The sequence below is a fragment of the Neodiprion fabricii genome, chromosome 5 (genome assembly GCF_021155785.1).
Source record: "Neodiprion fabricii isolate iyNeoFabr1 chromosome 5, iyNeoFabr1.1, whole genome shotgun sequence".
NCBI lineage: Eukaryota > Metazoa > Arthropoda > Insecta > Hymenoptera > Diprionidae > Neodiprion > Neodiprion fabricii.
Window position 1 is genome coordinate 2,076,911 of NC_060243.1, and position 24,813 is coordinate 2,101,723.

Below are 24,813 nucleotides of genomic sequence, written 5' to 3' on the forward strand. Positions count from 1 at the left end.
AATGAATGAATGAATCAATCAATCAATCAATCAATCAATCGATCAATCAATCCTTCACAAATCAATGATCGGTGAATAAGTGATGACGGATCGAACGAATCGATGATGGACGACGGATGAATGAATGACGGAGGAACGAGTGACGGATGAATGGATGAACGAATAGATGAACGAATAAGCGTACTTCTAATTAATATATCTATGGTTGAGGGGGGTCTTCGATAAGTCGGAGAGACGCATGCCCTCAGCTGATTTCACGAAGCTTAGCGTTGTTAAGAGCTAGGCGACGCGACGCGAGGCGACTCGACTCGACGCCCGCGTCGATTTACCCATCATACTGTATTTCGCTCCAGTCTTGGTCGGCACTCCGAGCTTTCGATAGAGTATACGCGTCACAAAACGCCACGAAGCGCACCACCTGTTACCCGTAAATAAATAAATAAATAAATAAATGAATAAATAAATAAACAGATAAACACGTTTATGCATACCTACGCATAAGTTCGAAGAAATTTTTAACATTCGTTTTCCTTCCACTTCAAACTTCGCGAGATAATTTACCGGAAAATAAACAAATCCGATCGGCAAACGGTTTCATAATATTTCTGTAATTAACGAATACGTTACAACAGAGAAGAAGAAGAAGAAGAAGAAGAAGAAACGAAGAAACGAAAAAAAAAAAAAAATTCGATGATGATGTAGAACGAAATAAGACAAATTACCGAATTTCTTACGGCTAATTTTTCATTCCTCTGCTTTTATAGTCTCGTTTTTTAGTCTACATTTTCCATCGGTTTGTACAACGTTGTTGTTTCCTTTACCAACACATCTGCGGTGGATGTTTTCGGCGGTGGTGGATAAAAGAGAAGATAAAAAGAAAAAAAAAGACACCAGAAAAAGAAAGAAACTTCAGAATTAATAATTATACGTTACTACACCGCAAAGGGTTGGCAAAAATTTGACTCGTCGCGTTGAAATTAATTTCAAAAACGTGTAAAAATCAAACCCCCGAGTCGCGTATATCATAAAATTTATTTACCAACTGAAATTATAATAAAAGTGTAATAATTGTTGTTTTGTTTAATCGTTTATTCGCCGAAATATCTCTAATATCACGGTTGTATAATAACAAAGTTAACATATTGTGTAAACCCGCAAGTTTCCCGGCGCCTCAAAAATCGACGTTCGTTTTTTCAGCGTCGATTTCGCAACGGTTTCTTTTTTAATTTAAAAAAAAGTTTTCTTTTTTTCCTGCTTCGAGAATCGAGAAAAAGAATTGTAAGCAGAAAGAAAAGTAATGGGAGAATATGATAATAAGTCATCCTGAGACATATGATTCCAAAAACGATATAAAAAGCAACAAGTCGATTGAAGATAAGAAGGGAAGGAAAAAGAAAAAAAAAAAAACGGGAAAAAGGGAAAAGGAAAAGGAAATGAACAAATTTCAGGCAAAGTTGCCGATCGTCTAATTTATACAGACATCGGGCGTCGTACGTACCTACGTCTCATCGTTATTCGAATCGCGTGAACAAATAACCGTCAACGAATTAAATTCGCCAAACGGATTATTCTCGAAAACAATTTATATCTCATTCCCGTTTAACGATTAATTTACACAAAAATACAAAAGGTGGGTATATATATATATATATATATATATATATATAATATATGGATATATACATAAGTATAAATTACGATAGGCAACATTATTCTCTAACTTTCTCTCTCTCTCTCTCTTTCTCTGTCACTTCTTAACGCAAAAAAAATACAAAATTACAAAAATATAGTTTCCAATGATCACCGAACCAAATACACGTATACATATTTCATCAAATATTTACGTGCGCGCGTTCGTGTGTGTGTGTGTGTGTGTGGTATTCGTAATCGTTGGCATTGATATGACTTTGTCCAACTGGCGGTTCCTCCTCCCTTCAAATAGCACGCATGCACGTATGTATATATATACATATATACACACCTAGATACGATTACTCAAACCTATATATATATATATATATATATAGATTCACACATGACAGGCACATATGCATGTATCGCGTGGACACACGGTTATGAAAAGTCTGAATGGAGGAGCAGCGAGTGGGTGTTGAAAGTGGATCCCTTTCTATGGACGTAAGACGTTTAGTTGTATTACTCGTAACTATATAACCACAAGACAAATGCAAATGTCGCACAACATATTCGTGCGAGGTTTGAAACACGTATCTTAGAGGTTACCAACAACACAGCTAGATCTGAACTTGTGAACCGCGAGTGTTGCACGAGGTGGAAAAAGCACAGCTTGAAGAAACACTTGTTAGTACATAGTAGTGAAGTGTGCGATGATCCGTATTGTATATTGGACTGGTTTAAAGAAAATCGACTTCTTTTTTTTTTGTTTTTTTTCTTTTAAATACTTTCGGAAGGGTGGAAAAAAAAAGATGCCTGTCAAAAGCGGAGCTCTCAACGTCAATATTTAGAGGTCGCTGATCGCGGATTTACATTTTCCGTTTGAATAGCGTGGGAAATGTTGTTTTTTTTTTTTTTTCCTTCTTCCTTTTCTTTTCCATAATTTTGTAGCTCACAAACCGATGTACAGATCCAAATGATAAAAACATGTATTTTCACATGAAATTTAACACTGTACAGAAATTGTCTCTCGTCATTTTTTTGACAAATTGACTCCTTCCAAAGTTATCCAAGCATTTATCAGGGTTAAGACACGTGAAAATAAGATGAGAAAAAAAAATAAATAAAAAATTATTCGCATACGTAGATGAGTACGGTGTGAACGGTGTGAAAAGGGACGATAAAAAGCAGAAGACATTACATGTCTTTTTGTTTGTCGTCGCTTTTACTTTGACGGATTTTTTTATTCTTTTTTTTTTTTTTTTTAAACTCGTAAATTCTTTGCAAGTCTCATCGTAATCCGTAATTATACGTACATCTAATTCTACTATTCTAATAATTTCTCTGACCGTGACCAAACACTTCTGGTCATCTCCATCCTTCCTTATTCATACCTCATACGGATTTTCATTTTTTTTTTCTTTTTTTTTTTTTTTTTTTTTCCCGCCACTCTTATCGTTGCTTCGATATTATTACATGTATAGATAAAAATCGTGATTTTTCTTCAAACGCGTCGTACGTAAAGTCACGCAAGTTCGGGTGAATTCGAAATTTCGAACGTCAACGACAAATCTTGACCAAGAAAGTACAAAGATAAAAAAAAAAGAAAAATCGACACGCGTCGAATTTGATTTCGCAAAGACGAGTCGCGTTTCTTCGAAACAAGGATATATACATCATCAAAAATGTGTGTCAATTTTTATTTATCCTCCATTTCTCTCCTCTCTACATTACATCGATGATTTCAACGCGTAAAACCAACACAACTGTAATAATATCGCAGTTGAATAATAATAATAATAATAATAATAATGATAATAATGATAACAATAACAACAACGTTCAAGATGATTTCGGATCGACAATAATTTAACCGCGGCGTTTCGCGATCCACGACCGAATTTAATTACGATGCACTTTCCATAAGCTGCTGCACGGCTGATCAAGATAATACCAACTATGGTACATATTATATACACACACACACACACACTGTACATACACGTATGTATCACACCGTCTCTAAAACGTGTTTGCTATATGCAAACGTCATGTGTGTATATACAAATGCGTAAATACATAAACACCCAACACCTATGAGTCGACTTGAATATTGCTGTGCTATAATTGAGCTTGTATAAACGATGAAAATTTTCATACACTCCGAGATACGGCGAAACGAAACCTTTCAGGATGATTAGAAAATTGCACTCTGAAAAATATCTCAACTTCTCTCGTCGTCATCCTCCCCGGTATTATAGTGCAATATGTCAAACTATACGTAGGTAGGTAACTACGTACATACGTATATATATATATATATATATATACGTATTCGAGAATTAAAATAACCTGAATAATAAAACCGATGTGGAAATAACGACATAGAACGACGTACCGCACAGCTGTTTTATAATATCGCTATAAACTTTTCCTCACTCACCTGAAATTGTCACCAACGGTTGCGTGGAAATGCGTTTAATAGAATCAGGTCATCATCTACAACAAACGGAGACATGATTAGAATTAGAATTAGAATTGGAATTGGAAAGTTATGTTATTGTTTAAGTTGAAAAACAAATTAGAGACAAGGAGAGAGATGCGAAAATTACTTCAATGCATCATTTTATATGATCGGTAATTTTCTATCCCGTATAATTTTTGAAATCGATGTACGTGAAAAAGATGAAAGTAACAAGAATTACACACTTTGACCAACGAAATTCTCCACACCATAGCCTGCAATTACATTACACCATCTATACAGATTGATTAATTTAATAACAAACGGTGTGAATTATAATCGTAAAAGAAATTACCCACGTCGAGCAGTGTGTGTATAAATAGCATCGATGTTTTCGGTTATATTCCATCGTACAGCTAAAAATATACATGTATATTACCTCTACGTATGAACGTATAACAACAAAGAAGAACGAGTAACGAGTTTGTAGTCTTTAAGTGAATTTCTTGGAAGGTCTGTAGCACCTTCTTTGATGTTCCCACACCCACGCATATAATTTTTGTATTTAGCCCCCCTTTCTTCTTCCCTTTACAGGGTTCACTTACTTGCGAGATCGTAGTGTCGTCTACTTTGCACAGGGTAGCCGCAGAAATTTTTTGAAAAAAAAAGAAGATTTTCCATTAATTAATACCTAATTTATCCTGACATTTTCCCAGTTCCAGTAAGTTGCTAAAATCTAAATCGTTCACTTTATCAACTCTGTATCTGACTGATATTCAATTCGAATTTAAGAAAAATATAACGAAGAAGAAAAAACGTCAGTTTAAACCCAATTTGATTTCTCGATTATAAAACGTAAACTTATTACCTCGAAAAGAAAAAAAAAACACTTTTAATCACCAAGATAAAAAAAAATTAATATTTTCACTTTTTTCCATTACCAAATTATAAATCCCCTAACAATTTCAGGTTTTCCAAGTATGTGACCACCCTTTTAAATTACAAGATTAAAAATAAAACAGACGAATCACCGAAAGATAGAAACGGAAACGACGAAGATTTAAGAGTTGTCGAAAAATTCCTTGTACCGGGAGAATCTGTTGAAAGTTGAAAACGAACCGCGCACGCGCGAGTTTTATCGGCTGTTCGCGCAGGCTGGCCAACCCGAGTTTTCAGCCGTCAAACTCTTTCCGCCGGCGACGCGGTTCCTACGAATTTTCGAGGTTAGGATCTCGAAGAATCGAGACGGCGACTCGGAAAGGTTTCGGAAGCATTTGTCGTCGGGGCGGAAAGTCGATTCTTCGAAGAACGGTCGGAACTCGACGCTCGCGCTCTTTGAAAATTCAAACGCAGACATTTTGCGTAGGTTGGCCCGCCTGCGTCGCGGACGAGAATATCGCCGCGGGAACGTTTCGCCGACCAATCAGATTTGATCATTCGGCGCACGCGCGGTTCATTTTCAAGTATCAAAACATTCTCCCGGTGTATGTATACATATTTAGAAAATGTGAGAAAATTTTATCCCCACATATATATATATTAGGGTGGTTCTCATTTAGAACGTTGACGAATTTATTCCGGATCACCCCACCAAATCAACTATAAATAATTGAAAAACAATTGACAATTTTTTTCAGATTTTTAAAGCAACTGTAACCCGTGCCTATAAGAGGAAGGATTTTCCAATTTAAAATACACGTGTTTCGGACACTTTCTTAGTATATATTTTACTGTAAGAGTAATAATGATCCAAAAAATCCACGAATGTGAGGTTCTAGTAAGCATGAGTGCTACTATCTGAGAAGAAAATTCACATCATCGTACCAGGTTATACAGACAATTGCATTTCTTATAAATAAAAAGAAACGGTCAAATTTCTAGGGTTTGCAATTCGTCGAGATTGGTTGATACGATGATGATGTGAATTTTTTCTCAGACAGTAGTACTAATTACTCACTAAATCTTCGCAATTACAGATTGATTCGAACATCGTTAATCTTACAATAAAATATATGCTGAGAATGTATCTGAAACAAGTGTATTTTCGATATAAAAATCTGAAAGAATTGTTTTTCAATTATTTATAGTTGATTTGGGGGGTGGTCTGGCAAAAAATCATCAACACCCTAAGTAAGGATCACCCTAATATATACACACATACATATATATATATATTCTCACACATTTACGACAACGATTACATTTCCGATCGTACCATCGCGTCTCGACCGCAGAACAAACAGTACAGCAGCTTATATTGTACAATGTTGGCAATATTTGCGGAAGAAAGTAGCATGTAGCCGGCGAGGAATCGGAATTGATCCTACCATGGCAACGGGGAAGAGACATTCGATCACGTGCCTTTTACAAGTGCATACATTCGCACACATACGCACACCCGCATAACTAGTTCCTATAACACTTCTTCGCCTTACCCGAGATAAGTGATCCTGCATCCCAGACGCATTGACAATCGGTCGAGTAAAGTCCTCTGTCTGCTTGCATAGCTGTGCATAGACATTTATGTATGCGTCAATGTATGCATGTATACGTACACACGTTTCCGGAATTGCGTCTAACGAATCGTGTCGAAACGCCTCGATGCTAAATCGCGCGAAATATCAAACTTCTCTGACGCGTTCTGAGGCAAAGGGGACGAAAATATGTGGGATCGACTAGAAACGATGTTAAATTTTATCACATATTGTGAATATAAATTTTACAATATCCAACTTTCTGCGAATTCACTCGAACACGATGCGATTTTCACGTTATACAAGTCGACGTTCTGAACAAAGCTTACGGAAACATGTGGCATGTTTGTAATCTGTTTCAAGCTTTTTCGTATTTCAAACTGTTTTTTTTTTTTTTTTTTTTTTTTTTTACACCAAATATAAATATTCAACTGATCAGTTGCGATGAGATATAAATCGGAAAAAGATCAACCGCAATAAAGACGATGAGATAATTAAAATTGAATAATAATGATAATTCTCAAAATTTATCAATCAATTGTTTAAAAACATTGTTTAGCAAATTTTCAGGGAATGTATATTTTATTTTTGTCATGTGAAATGAATAAGTTGATTTTTCTGAGTACACATGAAATTTTAAAGAATTTTCTCACTATTTTGAAATTTCCGTTTTTGATAATTTTTAATTTTGAAAAATGTTGGATAAGTCGTGAATTTTCGAAAACGGAAATTTCAGAATAAGGGAAAAATTCTTTAATAAATTCGTGTACATTCAGAAGAATCAACGAATTCGTTTCGCATGATAAAAAAAAAAAACAACAATGTTCCCAGAAAATTTGTTAAACAATGTTTTGTTTAAACAATTTATTCATAACGTTCGGGAATTGTTATTATTTAAATTTAATCATCTTATCGTTTTTATTCTGGTTGATTTTGTTCGATTTTTATCTCATCATAAAGTATCATTCTATATTGTCAACGAGACTCTCTTTTGATTGAGAAGAAAGAAGAAAAGAAAGAAAGAAAGAAAGAAAGACTTAATTCTTAATTTGGCAATAAAGTTAATAACTATCCAAAATCTACCTCTTCAAGCCAGCAAACTTTCAAAAATATACCTAATAAAACATTCATCTATACGTATAAGATAAACGATCAGGTTGCCCAAAATATATAAAATTTGCCTGAAAATTTTCATATTTATTATCCTGCGCTCCTATACTCAGATACGAAGATCAATTACTAAAAATTCCAAATTTCTAAGCTAGCCAAATTTTGTCTCATGGAATCCGTTTCGACCGTGACGTGAATATTCTTGTTTAAAAAAAGCTAATTTTTTTTTTTTTCTATTCAATTACAACAGCATGTCGCCGCGAAACGGATCCTGCATGGCGGAGATAAGCTCGGTGAGAAGTCTCTCCTCGGAGGACGTTTCCGGGGCGAAAGGAAGTCGTCGTAAGTCGTGCTGGGCGCGAACAACGGATCCGACCCATCGGCGAGGTCGGCGAATCCAGCTGCTGCAGATGCTGGTTCTGCCCTTCATCCCGATCCTAGCGCTGATCGTGCAGACGGCGATCACCCTCCACGACATTCTGATATACAGGCAAGAAGTCTCGGATATCGAGACGCAGGTCAGTACCATCGACTTTCGACAATAGATACGCTAACTAGGGTGGTTCATTTTTTCACTTTTTTTTTTGTGATGTGCCGATCGAGAAATGTTTTCAAACGTGGTAATTGGTCTTTCATCATCTATGAAAATGGTTCGAAAAGTATGAGGTTGAAGTTGGTAAAGTCACTTTAACGATGTGTGTTCAGGAGACATCGCCAGTCGATCGTAACAAAGAAAACATGTCGATACTTTGAAAAAGCCAACTCCTTTTGAGTCGTTCTAAAATTGTGCAACGATTTGTTCCATGATTTTCCGTTACATCGACGTTACTAACTTCAAAATAGTCGAAAAGTAAAACCGAAGCTGATCCAGTCGATAAAACAGAGTGTTTTATCACAATTCGACAATTTTGGATCACGTAGATCATGCTTAGTTTTATACATTCGAGTGATAAATTCTTTCACCACCTGATCTACCTGTATCGGTGAAAAACACTCGTAGAGAGTCGTGAGGAAATTGGTTCAGAGTTTCAAACATCGCACCCCGTCAACAAGGGTCGCGAAGCTAAAAAATTTGGAGTTTCTAATAATATTTTCAAGCAAATAACTATAAGTGAAAGCCTTGAATGTTTATGGAAGTTCATTTAACTACAAGAATATCACTTTCCAAGCTTCCAGCTTCGAAATTTATAAACCCATACATGGTCTCAACTAAAAAACACCAATTTTTGAGTTGTGCCACCCTTATCACCGGGCTATATTATACTCTATATGTATACGTAACGTACGTAACCAGCTAACAATAAGCGACGAACCAATCCTCGCTTTCCCCGAATGATGTAAGACCAAATGCAAACAAGGCACTCCCCCAGATTACCACAAAACCTGACTAATGCCATGCTGCTACTGGTGCACCACTCGTACGGACAGATATAGATTAAAGGGTAGACTATTTGCTCTGCAACATACACTGGTTACTACTTCATCAAATTACGCACTACTTATCTCCATTCTCTGGAGTGGTTGGGGATGTAAGTTGTAGTGAACAGGTTGTTGTACATCGCATTCGCATAAAACGTCCTGCACAACTGATAAAAATTTTCAAATCCACCGACCGATTTCGTTCGATCCATTTTCGCATACACACGTGAATCATTCATGGTGTTCAGGGCTCCTGTAAAATGTCCGTGAATTTTGCTCGTCTTTGAAAAGTCCTAGAAACTATCCTTGAGTTTGTTACGGACCTTTTACTGGACACCATGTTATAGACATATCGAGGAGAAGTGCAAACCTTGAAGAAGGTTCGTTATGGAACAGTTAGTTACCGATAACCAATGGATTATACTCTTATTTGATTACATGTACCTAGTTTTAGAATCTCATTCGCTTTGACCTTTCGCTGGAAAGTAAAACGTAGATCGTTGGGGCTATACACTTGATTTGTTGTGCAACCTTCAACACCGAACTCATTTGAAAGAGATAGACTCTTACGGTTTTCCGTCGTTTCATTTGTTTTCGCTCCTTTTTTCTCACTACTGGTGCATACACCACCAGTCGTTCCCAAGAGTTGTGTTTATTTGCCTTACGGTGAGAAGATCCAATGAAGTGTTCTTTCTTTCCCCTGCAATGCCGGTCACACTCTAATTGAAACGTATGGCGTAGGTCGTTCGTCTTCAAATCAGAAAGGTCTTTGCACATCGTCTCAGCCTCTAATTCCAACCCATGAACTTTTCCATTCAACATGTATAATCGTCTCATACCACCACGTGATGAAACATCAGTGTACGATTTTTATTCAACGATTCACTGCGGAATTAATCTTGTTCTTTCGATCTTCTCTAAACATACCTATGCGAATCTAGGTTCTCGGTGACTTAGGTCTGAATTGACGGTGTTTCATTGGATTCAATGTAATATTTGATAAACTTTCTCCCGACACCCAGCAAGCGAAAAAAGAGAGTGAGAGTGAGAGTGAGAAATGAAACTGGGTTACTGCAGCAACTACTTACGGTCACTCCTCTAGCTATTGCTCAATAAACTGCGTCTAAGAAATGTGGAAAAATGTACCTTACGTCATAACGCGTTACTCGGGGTGGTTCTTCAGCTGACGCCCGAGTGACACGATCGCTCTTATTTATTTTATACGATCGCTAGGATGCTCCGCCAAGAAGCAACGAGCCATTAGTTAACAATACCGACACATGCATCTACGTATGTAAAGAGTATCGCAGTTTGAACGTGCGGGGGAAGGAGAGCGGTCGAGTGAATAATGGCCGCTTCTCGATACTGCAGCTCAGGACGTAATGATATTTTTTCGTGTAAATATTGAAAATAAGAATCTCCCTTTACAGTACGAAGGAATAATGGAAAGGAAAAACTAACAAGAAAGATATCCCAGGTCCGTATCTCCGAATCGATTTCTTTTGTACTATGTTAAAGTGGACCAAAAACTAAGCGACTGGTTTTGTTTTCATCTGCCATTGAACACTTTAAGGGTGTGAAACCACCCTCGAAAGCAAAGCATGTCAAAGGTCGACTCGGCATTTTCATCCGCAAGAACGTCACATTTTTTTTAACCAATCCAAATGGAAAAGTTTTCTCTTAACGAGAGATGAAAAAACTGCCAAATCACCCTTTGAAATGCCTTACTTCGAACGTTGGTTTCACATCCTTAAAGTGCTTAATGACAGATGAAGAGAAAAAAAAAATACGTTTCGCTCACTTTTTAGTCTACTATTACATATTACAAAAGAAATCAAATCGGATACCTTCCTTGTAAGATATCGACTGAACAAGAATGAGATATTTTTAATAAGAACTGAAATGTTGAAAAAAATATATTTTTTACTCACGCCTCGCGTAATTTCAGGTTACGATAGCCACCGACCTGGGAAAAGTTGTGACAAGGATGCAGCTTGAAAGATCAGAAGTAGCTTTCTTCATTTACACTAACGGAAATACGCTGAGGTAAGACTTTGTTGCTTTTTTTTCTTTTTCATTTGCTCTCTTTTTCTTGTTTCTTGTTTTTTGTTCGAAAAGGAACGTGACGAAATACCTCCAGGTTAAGAGAAATTTATCGTCGGTATTTTCTTGAAATATATTATACATTATCTTCTTCGTTAGGTCGAATTTGACCCAAAGATTTGCGGTAACGGATCGAGCCCTCCACAACATGACAACATGGCCTCTAGTTTCGGTGCCTCGAGACGAGACCAAGACCCAAAAATACGATGTAGTTAACAAGGAAGCATTTCAGGAACGGCTCAACGATTTCAGGTGAAATATCGTCATTTCTTATCTCACGTTTTCTCTGCAGTTCTAACGGAAAAAAAAATAAATAAATAAAAAACAAAGAAAACGCAGGAGAACGAATAAGGAGCGCAAGGCAAATTATTGAGACAAACAATATTTCGGTATGCATGTAAGAGTTAATGTTTAGGCGTGAGGTTGTTCGATAGTTTGATATTCTTTCTGTGATATAATAATAATCATCCTTCGTTTGAAACTATTTATAATTTTTATCCTACGACGGATATCGTTCGCATCATCCCCGATATCGAAGGAGACGGAAAAAGAGATAAAAAGTATAAGAGATAACGACGATACGTTATGTTTGGTAGGAAAATTCCGAGTGTTCGAAGAAACACATTTGTGTACAAATATATAAAAGAAGAAACTGGTGATTTGAGAAAAACGAATAAACCAACAAACAAACAAACGACAAGTAAATCGAAAGAAGAGAAAAGTATTTCAAGTTTGAAAAGAATAAGTTTATACACTGCATCGGTACATAAATACACACATATATATATAATATATAACATAAATAATGATATAATATTATTCCCCTTTTCAGTTTTTTCTTCACGTTTTTCGTTCCTTTCACAATTAATGATCGCGACATGAGATCAATAAAAATATGTTCAGTCCACCGTCACAAATTGTCTGCGATAAATTAAAGAGTATACATAACACGACACTTGAAGAGTCAATAAACCGTCCGTACTTACGCAAGTTTTAAATTCTAGATAAGATCAATTTTTTCCCCTTACTCATACGTAATAAAACAAACCGAACTGTTGACAAAGGAATCGTCGAGCCCGTGACCTATTATTATTAAACATTAGGGTGTTTGAGATCGAGAAGATAAAAAATGTATAAAAATATCGGGATTTTTCCAACATGGTGACCCTGCTAAAAAATGTATTTCCATCTTAAAAGAAATATCGTTCTCATTTCGTTTTTCCATATTTTACTATTCACATTTTTTTTTTTCTTCGATTTCTGATGCATCGTTCTAAAGAATTCATTCTGATGGTGCAGACTGTTGAAAAGAAAACCGTACAATCGGAACCTCAATTTTAATTTCATAAATTAAAGGTTCGTATTGAATTGTCATTATTTTTTATTAGTGTATGAAAATTAATAATGAAAAATTCGTGATGTAAATGAACTTCTCAAATATCAACCGGCGACTCGATATTACAAGTCTGGATCTTTTTCTTTACGACGTAAATTGACATTTCGGTTCTTAAATGCTTGAAAAACCAAAAAAAAAATTTATCGTTCACTGTCATTCTACCGCAAATTGAAAAAAATCCAAGTAAAAGAAAAAAAAAAAAAAACCGATCAATCAAAAGAGAAAAATCTTCCACGTAACATAGAATTTTTTTTTTTTTTTTTTTTTCTTTGTTTTAACTCAAACAAATTTTTTAGAGAACGCCACGTTGGAAAATCGGGTATTGTGAATTTGTTTTTCTCTCTCTCTTTCTCTTTCTCTCTCTTCATTTCACATCCGATACACCCTGTCGCGTGTTCATAATAGATACGTTATGCGTAACAACTGCCGGCGAGAAATAACCCCCATGACTTATAGAAGTATAAGGTAGTCACGCCCTGGCGGTGCATTAGCTAATACACTTACATTCCGGACTGAACATAAATGTAGCCACCAGAGCTCTTGCTGAACACCGAAACAAACGTATCCATAACCTACAAAGACGTTGTTGTTTGCCGATATTATACGCGCATGTAACATATACATATACGATACACATGTTGTACATACATGCATAAAGGTACACGTATACGTACACATTATACATATATACAGTATGGTACAGTACAGGGTATGCCAGAGAAAAAGGAAGAAAAAAAAAAAAAAAATTCTCAATAATTTTTTTTTCCAAACGCGCAATCAAATTTCGTCTAATCATCTCGAACGTCGTATCTAAACCAGTTATGAACTCTTAACACTGATATTTAGAGGTGGCTACTTTATTTTTTCCACATTCCATTAAAACGACACGTAATAAGAAAAAAGAAATTTTTGATTTTTGTTTCGCTCAATTTTTTTTTTTTTTTTTAACCAAAATTATTAATTTTTCAACAATAATTGTCAAGACATCTCACAAGTAAACCTCAAACGCTATTCGATTAGTCTTGAAAAAATTATGTCAAACCTAACTAACGTACGACACTTGCGACTTACCAGCCCCTCAATTATTCACCTATAATACGAAAGTGAAAGCGAGTATGAAGAAAACACCGAACCGTATTACCCCAAAATTTATCGCGTAATGGGTACAAGAGGATGAACGTAAAAGAGGGTGGAAAAAGTGACGGAAAAAAAAGGGGAAAACAGAGAGAAAAAACAAAAAGAAACAAAAAAAATTGAAATAACGGGGTCATAGTCGCGTAGAACCCCGTGGTGAGGGGGGATAAATGGAGCGTACGAAAGGGATTAGGGGAGGGGCTCCGTCCTTCTACTTGTTGAACTCGTCAACCTTGTAGGTGGAACGAGTTGGTAATTTCTGGTGAATTATAAGAGAGGCCGATGCTCGTTCTCATCGATGGATCCAACAAGACGACAATCCATCGACTATCCCGATACAGTGGTGGTTGGTTGACGCGTACGTTTCCATTACACCGTGTGGAACACGTGCAAGGTTATAAACAGTGTTCGACGTAGGTGGGTAGGTTGGGTAGTTGGTTAGGATCGCGCAACCATTGACCTAATAAATACCCTCAAAGAGAGCTTGGCATGATGCTGGGAGAGAGATGGAGGGGCTGGTTATACCGAGGTTGCGAGTGACACGTTACCGCACTGGTGACCATCTGGAACGCAACCGCATTTTGTATTTTTAGACCTAAGTAGGTACCGTCAACCACCCCCCGATGCTCGATACTTCGATTAAACACGCAACACCGCGAAGGGTGTTCCGGACGTTTCGATTGAGACGGTTTCCAGTCTGACTGACTGCCACCTTCGACCCTTTGCGGCACAGCGTCTCGTGTGTATGAGAAGAGACCATTTTGCAATCGGTTATTCAAGATTTATACACAATTTTGCGCGTAATTCGACTTCTATGATGTCAATGTCGATGTTTTCAGAGGGATTATGATTATTCCGCGGATATAGTGAACGCTGTAAATAAATAAGGTGTTGAAAATTACTGGTTTTGGGAAGTGGAACTCGGTAATCTTGGATTTTGCGGGTAGCTGAAAACGAATCCGATGTTGAGATTTGAAAATTCGAAAATAGCGGATCCGATACGACGGACTGTAAATATAAAAATTAATGCGAATCGCTTGAAATTTGCTGCTCGGCGATTTTCGGAGTCACTGAAGACGAATCCAACGTCAAAATTTCAAAATTCAAGACGGCGGATTCAACACGGCTAGCTGAATATATAAAAATTGATCCGATTCGGTTGAAATTTGTTAATCAGGGGTTTTCGGAGTAACTGAAAACGAACCGGGCGCCAGAATTTCAAAATTCAAGATGGCGGATCCAATATGGTGGACTAAAAATGTAAAAATTGGACCTATTCGATGGCATTAGACCCACCGTTTTAAATTTTGAAAACTTCTCCGAACCGACCCAATTTTTGAAATCAGTGACCTCGAGAACTTATAAACCATGTATACCCAGTTTCAATTTGGTTTGAACCAACCCAGTTGACTCCAAGGGAAAATGTACGCTTCAGGGGGTTAAAAAAAAAAAACTGAAATTTCACTTTTAGGGAAAAAATCAGCTCCGAAGAGAGCAGCATATCCGAAGTTATGGCCTGGTACACGAGTGTAAACGCGGCTATGCTAGATCACCTGACTAACCAGATAAAAGAGACCGACAACAGCGGAGTGTGGAGGTATGAATCGTACATAATAACAATAATAGGATTTAAAAATGAATGGGAAAAGAATGTCAGTTTTTTTTTTTTTTGTTTTTTTTTTTTTTTTTTTGTCATCCAATTTCATACAGACTTTTAACGCAACGATTCAAATCTCTGATTCTTCCAGGCTTGCAACGTAACTTGTATTTTAATATGACTCGTTGTTTTTTCTTTTGTTTTTGTTTTTCTTTCTCTTCTCCATCCTTAGGTATCTGATATCTTTCAAGAATCTTCTTCGAAGCATCGAGAGTCTGGGAATCGCTTCGGTATACGGGATAAATTACTTTGGACGAGGAATACTGACCGGCGACAGCTACGTAAGTTACGTACGCCACGAGGCGTTGGGAAGAGATCTTTTGAACGGATCGCTAACCTACGTACCGTCGTTGAAGAAATTTTACGATCACCTGACGCTCACGATGCCTGATTACGGAAAAATTAAGTCCAGGTAATTGTTTCTTTGATTACACGGGTCGAGGATAAAATAAATAATTGCAATTTCTTCTCATCGGGTTATAATAATCCGACGAATGAATTTTGATTCCGTGCATCAGTTTGTTTTTCTCTTTTTTTTTTTTTTTTTGACGAAATTAATTTCTCTCGTCTCGTTTTTGAAATTTTAATTTTCTTTTTTTTTTTTTTCTTTCGTATCCTTAATTCTCCTCTCCTCTCCTCAGGAGGGATGACATTTTGGAAAATCGAAAACGTCAGCCGAGCGTCGATGACGCCATAGCCTATTTCGACTCCATGGCCACTTACGTCGATGAACTTAGAAAATTACAACGCGAACTGCGTCGCATGATTAGGTGGGTGATATATTATATTGTTACGTTATTCTCTTCTCTCTTTCTCTCTCCGCCTCTGTCTGTTTTGATACTCGTCCATGCTAAGAGTATTTTTGTCAGTAATACTCACCATTTTCTCTATTTTTACTTATTGCATTAACTCTCTATCCAGATCGTTCGACTTTACGACAACGAGCGTTATTCTCTTGTCATTTTTACTTCGTTACTCACCGACGTCCATACCGTATATTTACACACAAATGTTCGAAGAAATTTTACTTGCATCTATCATTATTATCTCACCATTTGTCCACATGGCATTACTCGTTTCTGTTTCATTCTAAATTTTCTTTTCACCTTCGTACACATTTACATTTACATTTTACTGTATTTTATTTCTTGTCACCACTTTATACCATATTCCTGCGACTCGTCCGATATTTCTACAGGCTACACAAACAATCCATCCGTCCGTCTATCTATCTATCCATCCGTCTATCTATTCATCTGTCCATCTCTCCACCTATCTATCTAAGGTGCGGCAAAATTTGAACAACGATAAATGCGCCGAGTGAGATTCAATTCAACTTTTATACGGCGTCGAGTTGAACGGATACTGCATTATACTGAATATTTGCATGCAATTTTCACCCTTAGCTCTAAACGGTCTTACGTAATCGACGATGAATTCCGTTATAAAAGCAAAATGAATTATTGTCATTGCTCGCGATATTGCGCAATAACCAGAGAATTTTCATTACTTTTGTGAATTTATTCTAGCTATATTATACACACGGGCGTGAAAAAAATTACGCAAATTTTATGTAAATAATTATACCCGTGCGTTTTGCAATGATTGGAAAACTCAACGCTGTTGTAACGTATAGGACAGAGAGTATTTATTTAAAAGCGTATATTTATAGCCTTATAACGTGTTTTATACATGAACGGTTATCGAATCAACTCTCGTGCTACTATTAAGCACAGTGATTGTGATTATCTTGCAACTTATTTTTATTTCCTTATTCCTCTCTCCTTCTCTCTCTCTTTCTCTTACTCTTTTTTTCTCTCGCTGCCTTCGCTTGCAGATTATTATAAATACGTTTTTCTCTCTCCCTCTCTCTCTTCCTGCAGGGATTACGTGAACTCAAATCTTCAGGACGCGAGTAACAAGGAAGTCGCCGGTATCGCGATCGTAGTTCTGGTTCTCGTCATTTCACCAATTATAATAATACTCGTTCGAAACGCCGTCGCTACAATTCAGGTGAGTTGAATTCAATACTGCGTTTCAATAAAGATCGATGAAACGGTAATTCCGAACACCTATCCCATCTACATCGTTTACATTCAAATTTTCAAAACAACGTTACTCATTCCTAAGAGGATGACTGAAATTATCTTATATTGGATCCCCTGATATCAATGAATCACCGTAATACCAAATTTTTATTTCCTTCAGCTCGTCAATTTACCATCGTTTGAAATGTATAATCAATATTAATAGACAACGCGACGTGAACGGAAATTTCCACCAAGTTTTAACTACGGCGTAGAAACGCAGGTTCAACCCCCATTCATCCCCTAGACTGAGAAGTGTCGACCTCGCATAACGTCTATAAGTCAATTTTCGTCCCTGGCATTAATATACCTGTATATTATAGAACTCAAGAAGGCAATTGAACCTCATAAAATCGAGGAGGCCTTTTAAAAGTACCGGGTGGAGCGAGTCAACTCATATATATATACATGTATGATGTATATATGTAACACTGTAAAGAACGCAATCCTCTCATACATCCATCCATCGATTTATAATACCGGTCGGTTGAATGAATTATTGTTTGCAAATCGTATAATTGTTACATTAGAGTGATCGATGATCGTCGTTATTGGAACTTGGCAGAAATCGAAAAAAAAAAAAAACACCGCAACGATAATAATGTAAAATTAGAAATTTGAAAATTTATCGATAACCGCCATGATTATTTACAACACGAACACCCGGTGTGTTTTAATCTCGAACCATCCACCAGCTGTGAGGTCGTATGTACATTGTACATACATATCCATATACCATACATATATACAACAAACATAATAATCGATATTATTCTTCTGTTGTTCCATATGTGGTATATAGGGGTAAACAATTATTTTCATTCTATATGTTATAAACGAATCCAATACAGGGTAAACGGCGTATGCATGTGACACGAATTGAAATCCAACCTTCGATTTCGTATCCCTTAAAATTCATAACATTGAAATAATCTGGCAAAAAGAAGAAAACAAAAAAAAAAAAAAAACATTACCTCCTTAATCCAGTGTGAAATTAATGAAGACATAATGAAAACTCGAACACTTCAATTTAAGGGGTAACTCTTCTCTGGGATTTTGGGAAATTCGTTTTTTTTTTTTTTTGTTTAAACAATATTTAAACAGATTACTTGAACGCCGTTGCATGAATCGATTTGAAATTTTGACAGTAGCTTCACAATTACATTCTCTGTCGTATTACGTAGCTGTTTTTTTTTTTTTTTTTAACGTGAAATTTTTTTTTGTTCTTGGCCAAAAATCGCTTCATTTTTTCCAAAGTGCACCATTTCTACAAAATTTTTCTAGATTTTCGATCCAGGTCTTATATTTAACGAGAAATCCATCCTCCCGTGAAGGAGTTTTAAAAAAAGGCGATGTCATAGGTTGGATCTCTCACCGCCATTTTGCATTCAAAACAATGATAAAATTTTCTTTTTTTTTTTTTCTTTTCTACAGTTCAATACGTGTTAAACGAACCCTCTGAAAATAAATCCTAATCCTTTTTCTGTACTCCCAAAATAAATCGTCAAAGTCGGGCCTTTTTTTTCGGCCGTTAGTTAAAGCGGCGTTACTCCTTAAACGAGTTGAAACTCGTATCTAATTTTTATTGCCGTGTTACAGATGTACGCGGCCAATTTAGCCCAGAAGGCACGAGAATTGAAGAGGGAAAAGAGAAAGAGCGACACACTCCTATTTCAAATGCTACCCCCGAGTGTTGCTCAGCAGTTGAAGCAGACGCAACAGGTTACAAAGCCATTACAATTCGGAGGGTGCTAAGCCCTCGCATTGTTTTTTATTCATTTATTTATTTATTTTTCATCCCTTTCAATACCAATTTCTTTCCCCCGACGATAATCTCTACAGTAAATCGGCCTCAATTTTTTTTCACCCTTCACAGGTTCCCGCCGAATATTACGAGGCTGTGACAGTTTACTTCAGTGACATCGTTGGATTCACAGAAATAGCAGCTGAAACCACGCCGCTCGAGGTATAAGGGTTGAAAAAATTTTATACGTAAATAATACACTGTGAAAAAGAATGGCAAAAATTTGATTGTGGGAACAAAAAAAGGGACAGAAAAGATTGGCCTGTGAAGCGATAGACGATGTTTCATTCTTCAATAAGAGTTCGGGAGTTTAAAAGAACGTTAATTCTCGCAGGTAGTTACATTTTTGAATTCAATCTACAAGCTCTTCGACGCGAGGATCGAATGCTACGACGTCTACAAGGTCGAAACGATCGGTGACTCGTACATGGTGGCCTCCGGACTTCCAGTGAAAAATGGTAAATGTACGAAAACTCCCCTGCATTCCGACTATCCACCCCATCAGCCATAAACACCAGGATTATTAACATTGAAAAATCGAATCAACGAGCACCAAAGATCTGGTCGCATCAAATCTGAGACATATCGTGAACGGAGATGGATAATAAAAAAGAAATATCAATTTTTAAACCTGCAATAACGTCTCCGCGGTACAATTTTTCAAATTTTCTAATCATCTTGCATCAACTTGTCGATGAAACTGCTCCAAGCTCAACGTCCTGCACGTTTTTTCGTCGTACAGCTGTTCCAGGTCACGCCCTCAAATTTGTATTTTTCACACCTGTCAGTAGTAATACAAGAAGGGTTATGCGTGCAGATTCCAATACCGACATTTTACCGACATTTTTAGCCGCTTCACAGCTCAGACACAAACCCTTTTTTTACCGACGATCGATAAAGTCGACCAGAGCGAGGATTACCCGCGACCGGAAAAAAGGGTTTGCGTCTGAGCTGTGAAGCGGCTAAAAATGTCAGTGAGATGAAGGTGTTGGGATCTGCACGCACAACCCTCCTTGTATTACTACTCCTGTCTCGCAGGTGACAAGCACGTCTCCGAAATCGCGACGATGGCTTTGGACCTGTTAGCCGCATCGACGGTCTTCCAAGTGCCCCGAAGACCCGGCGAACGTCTCCAAATACGAAGCGGAGTCCACACCGGACCAGTCGTAGCCGGAATAGTTGGAACTAAGATGCCGCGTTATTGCCTCTTCGGAGACACCGTGAACACCGCAAGCCGCATGGAATCTACCGGTGAAGGTAACACAAAGATTGACAAGACGAGAGAGCCAGTAAATTAATACCAATTGATTTGCCAAGATTAACTTAAACACCGCGTTAATCGATACCTCGCCGTTTACTTTCAGCTCTACGCATCCATATCAGTCTCGAAATGAAAAAGGCACTGGACGCCGTTGGCGGTTTCAGAATCGAGCATCGAGGTCTGGTCGACGTTAAGGTTAGAAAAATACAAAATTCCGCACACTAGCTAGGTATTCGTGCAAATGATGTCCGACCTCGCAATTGTACTGTACACAGTTAACGATTGCTCAATTGTGCCTTGGGTCTAAGGCTTGAAGATTAAGAAGATACTGCGAAGAGCATAAAACTGTATCCAAAATTGAGCATGAAGCATACGCGTATAGGTCATGTACATGACAATCTTTGATATAGGACACAACGACACTCTGCTTTCCGTAGTACGTGTAACACGTTCCATAAAAAACTGTTTGGTCCCAATGTTGCAGGGAAAGGGTCTAATGGACACTTACTGGCTAGAGTGCAAGGACGGCGGAATAGCGAGAGCGGCCGAGCTGGACCTGCCGTCATTCTTCGAGGATGTGAGACCAGTTTTCATGCGACGTCTACGAGAGGAAGACACACTCTGATGCGAGCCATACTCCCGCCGAGACCTGTGGTACCTGAACAAGCCGGGTCCTTTGCGTCCCAACCCATGCATACGTCTCTCCCAGCCAAACCTGATAGACCACTTGAAATGTCCGGGAACGAAAAGGACGCGACTGTCGCAGCCGAATCTGCACATAGGTCCCGTCCGTTACCCTCAATCCCAATCGAGCATAGAATCGCAGGACTCGATGCCGAGCGACGCGACGCGTTCAACAGCGCCGAGTTCGGTATTCACACCACCAGGCCAACGTAGCCGATATTCGCAACCAAATTTGCCGACGTTATCGGTCTGCTACAACGAGGTTCAAAGGGCATCCTCGGCGTCACCGGACAGAAGAACAAGGATGTCACAGCCTACACTGAACTCGAGTTTGTCGGGGATAAATTTCGTCGGTACGATAAGCCGGGGTCGTCTCTCGTATCCGAGCCTTAGAGCGTCGGGTGAGAATTACATGAACCTTAGAATAGACGAGGAGAGACTGTCAGCGCCGAACGTTAACTCGGCCGGTCTTCAGGACCGGGAATTTGAACTGCGTCGAGGATCCCACGACGCGACTCACGTCCTACGCCGCGATCCTCCTCACAAAAGGGAACGACTTTCACAGCCAACGCTGGTCCCCGGGGATTACTACCCGGGTCGAGGCCATCAGAGACTGTCGCAGCCGTGTCTGAGCTCGGGACGAGACCTTCAGACGATACTGAACTCGCCGATAAAGCACAAGCGGTTCTTCCCACCGCCGAAGGTCGCCAGTCAGAGAGACAGGCTGTACCAAATGGACTTCGGAACGCCAAGATCGCGGCTACTCAGGGAATCGCAGCCCTCTATCGACCTGTCCAAGTTCAACAGGGACAGATTCTCGATACCGGAACTGGAAACGTCGAACGACTTGAAGCTGATGGCCGGTACCCCGAAGCAGAGATACAGCCTGGACAGTTCTCTTAACGAGCCGAGACGGCGTTCGAGGCTTTTGCCGATAGCGAGTTCGCCGATATCCGAGAACCTTACGGCCAAGATGGATCAGCACCAAATCGCCGAGGGAAAGAACGCGGCCGATGGTCTCGAGTCCGTTCTTATAACCAGCACGACACCGTTGCTGCCCAGGGTCGAGGGAGTCTTCGACCCCCAACTGCCGATAATCTCGTCGTTACCTGCACCGACGGCGAACAATTCTAACCAGCGAATGTCGGTCCCGGACATAAGCACGTCGAGTTTACGCCGCTTGTTGGATCCTCCTGCCAAGCAGAGGCACAGCCTGACTGAAAACCCCCGACATTGTCTGATTCCGTCGATAAAAAAGTCAACGAAAAGGGTCAGAAACGGTCTACAGCGAATGATATGCACCGTGGACAGTAACAAGCTAAAGACGGAAACGTACAGGGATTCGGTCGAGGCGAATGACCAGATATCCAAGGACCACGAACCACCACCACCACCACCATCGAATAACAACGTTCAGCGGCACTATTCCTACACCTACGAGACAACGACCGAAGACTCGGCTTGCAGTGGGAAAGTAAAAGAGAAGGCAATCATGTCGATTGTACCGAGGAAGAAGTTTCTCGAGAGTAACTTCGACAGGAATGAACAGGTGATAACAACCGTGATAGAGAGCGAGGTACCGATGATACTGACAAGCCCGAAGAGCATGAGCAAACCAACGATTTACGGATGCGAGACTCCAAAGTGGATGAGAAAGTACCTCCGAGAACCGGAAACTGACAATGAGTCGACACCAGAGATGCCAAGAAGACAGAGTCGAACGAGCAAAATTAAGGCCTGGCAAACCTCGAATCAAGACTCGGTGGACTCGGTCGACTCGGAGAAGTTAACGGCGGAGTGCGTCAACTTTCAACCAACATTTGAGGATACGGTAGTCAAACGGAAAGCGGACAAGGGACGGAACGATACTCGTAAGGTGCGGATCGACGCGTCGGCATTCAAATCCGGCTGGATAGAAACAGAAATTTGCAGATTGTACGGACTCGACTGCAGCGACGGCACAGATACCGAGGAGGAATCGACCTCGATATAAGATCAACGCCTCCGTCGCGTTAACCTTCAGGTGGCACCTCGGGGTCGTTGAAGATCCCAATTGAAAATTGCATGCAGTAACGAAGCAATTTAATATTTTGACTTTAATTTTTTTTGGGTATTCGCTTAAGGGTGGGAGGTGATACAGCTTGAACGGTCTAAAATCATGCCTGTTTGTGGGAGTTCTTTGTTTCTTTTTAAGAAAATGAAAACACTTGAAGCAATTTAAGTTTTAATCGATAAACAAGTTTTAAAGATTGTGTAAATATTTCAAGTCGATCGGACGAAAATTGACCGAGGAATTTGCGCCACCGGATTGAAAACGTGATCTTTCGATAATTATATGCGCCATTCCGCCATTTTGTTGTTAATTTCAATGAAACAAATTCTAAAATATTCTTAGAACTATAAACAGTAAAGCCCTCGAACTGAAATTGTTCCGAGTGTTGTCATCTTCTGAAAAATAAAAACTCCTAAAAATAGGTATGATTTTAAACCGTCCAAACTGTACCCCCACCCCCCCCCCCCCTTCCAACGTATCTTTTACAAGTTAAAAAAGGTTGCAACAATAATTTTTAATTTTAATCGACTCCAAGGTGCCAACTTCACTAACCAATTGCCGGCGTGATCGAAAGCTCGAAGGAAATTAATCGAAGAGTCCAATAATGAGGAATAATTAGTCAAAGAGTGGATTAATTACGTTATCTACATAGTTTGAAATACCACCGACGACAACAAAAAATTATTTATAATTTCATTTAAATTTTATAATTATTATCAGCGTATGGCAGGGTGAGACATTCATGGTATACAATTAATACAATTCTCTACGAAGAAAATATTGTGGAATAATAAATTAAATTTTCTTCATTAAAACCCGTCACATTGGATCGTAAAGAATTTTTCCCATGCCGCAACTCTTTCTATTCTGTAATATCTGTCGTCTCTGAGTCATTTACATGATATTATAAATATAAACTTGTTAGATCACTTTAAGACATTCTAAATATCTCAACAGCTGTATAAACGAATTATTGCAAATTTTTATCGATAATGTATCGCAATGTTTTTTTACCGTTCTTGTTTTTTTTTTCTTGCGTCGTTGAAATCGTTTCGAAAATATCCCCACCATCGTATAATTAAAAATAAACAAATAAGTTTCTAAGGTAGTAGTGCGTATACTGCGACAAAATAAAAAAAAAAAAAACTTCAAATCACTGTTATACATATATTATAAATATTTAATATTAAATGTACAATATTATTGGTACAAGATCAATTTGTGCGCGTAAAATACTAGTCATTCGTAAATTGAATATATATATATATATATATATATATATATATATATACATACGTATTATGCGATAAGGATGTATTTTAGATTGTTGTTATTATTATCATCGTCGCAATTACATACGTGTAACATACAACATATACAATTTTTTTAAATTTCACCAATCTCGCTGATTGAAAGATTATTTTTAACTTACCTAACCACCGAGTGATAAAAAAAATTAAATATATACACGGATATACGTATTTCAATTGTTTTATCTCATCGTCGCACTTTGATAGTAATTATTATTATTATTA

The 24,813-nt window shown here is 38.2% G+C and overlaps 1 protein-coding gene across 4 annotated transcripts; it reads left to right on the top strand.

Annotated features, from left to right (window-relative positions):
* Positions 1 to 304: 304 nt before the first annotated feature.
* On the top strand, positions 305 to 21,167 carry LOC124183058 (receptor-type guanylate cyclase daf-11). 4 transcript variants are annotated; one of them, XM_046571053.1, is made up of 14 exons: positions 305 to 1,630; positions 7,931 to 8,198; positions 11,048 to 11,145; positions 11,302 to 11,454; positions 15,204 to 15,329; positions 15,562 to 15,801; positions 16,031 to 16,159; positions 17,273 to 17,402; positions 19,076 to 19,198; positions 19,353 to 19,442; positions 19,615 to 19,744; positions 20,319 to 20,537; positions 20,645 to 20,736; positions 21,026 to 21,167. In XM_046571053.1, the coding sequence occupies exons 2-14, from the start codon at positions 7,932 to 7,934 to the stop codon at positions 21,164 to 21,166; spliced, it is 1,938 nt and encodes a 645-aa protein (XP_046427009.1). In that variant the 5' UTR covers positions 305 to 1,630; position 7,931; the 3' UTR covers position 21,167. The 4 variants fall into 4 exon arrangements, with proteins under 4 accessions (XP_046427009.1, XP_046427010.1, XP_046427012.1 ...); XM_046571054.1 differs by having other exon boundaries at positions 305 to 1,278; XM_046571056.1 differs by having other exon boundaries at positions 307 to 1,630; positions 19,615 to 19,738.
* Positions 21,168 to 24,813: the final 3,646 nt, after the last annotated feature.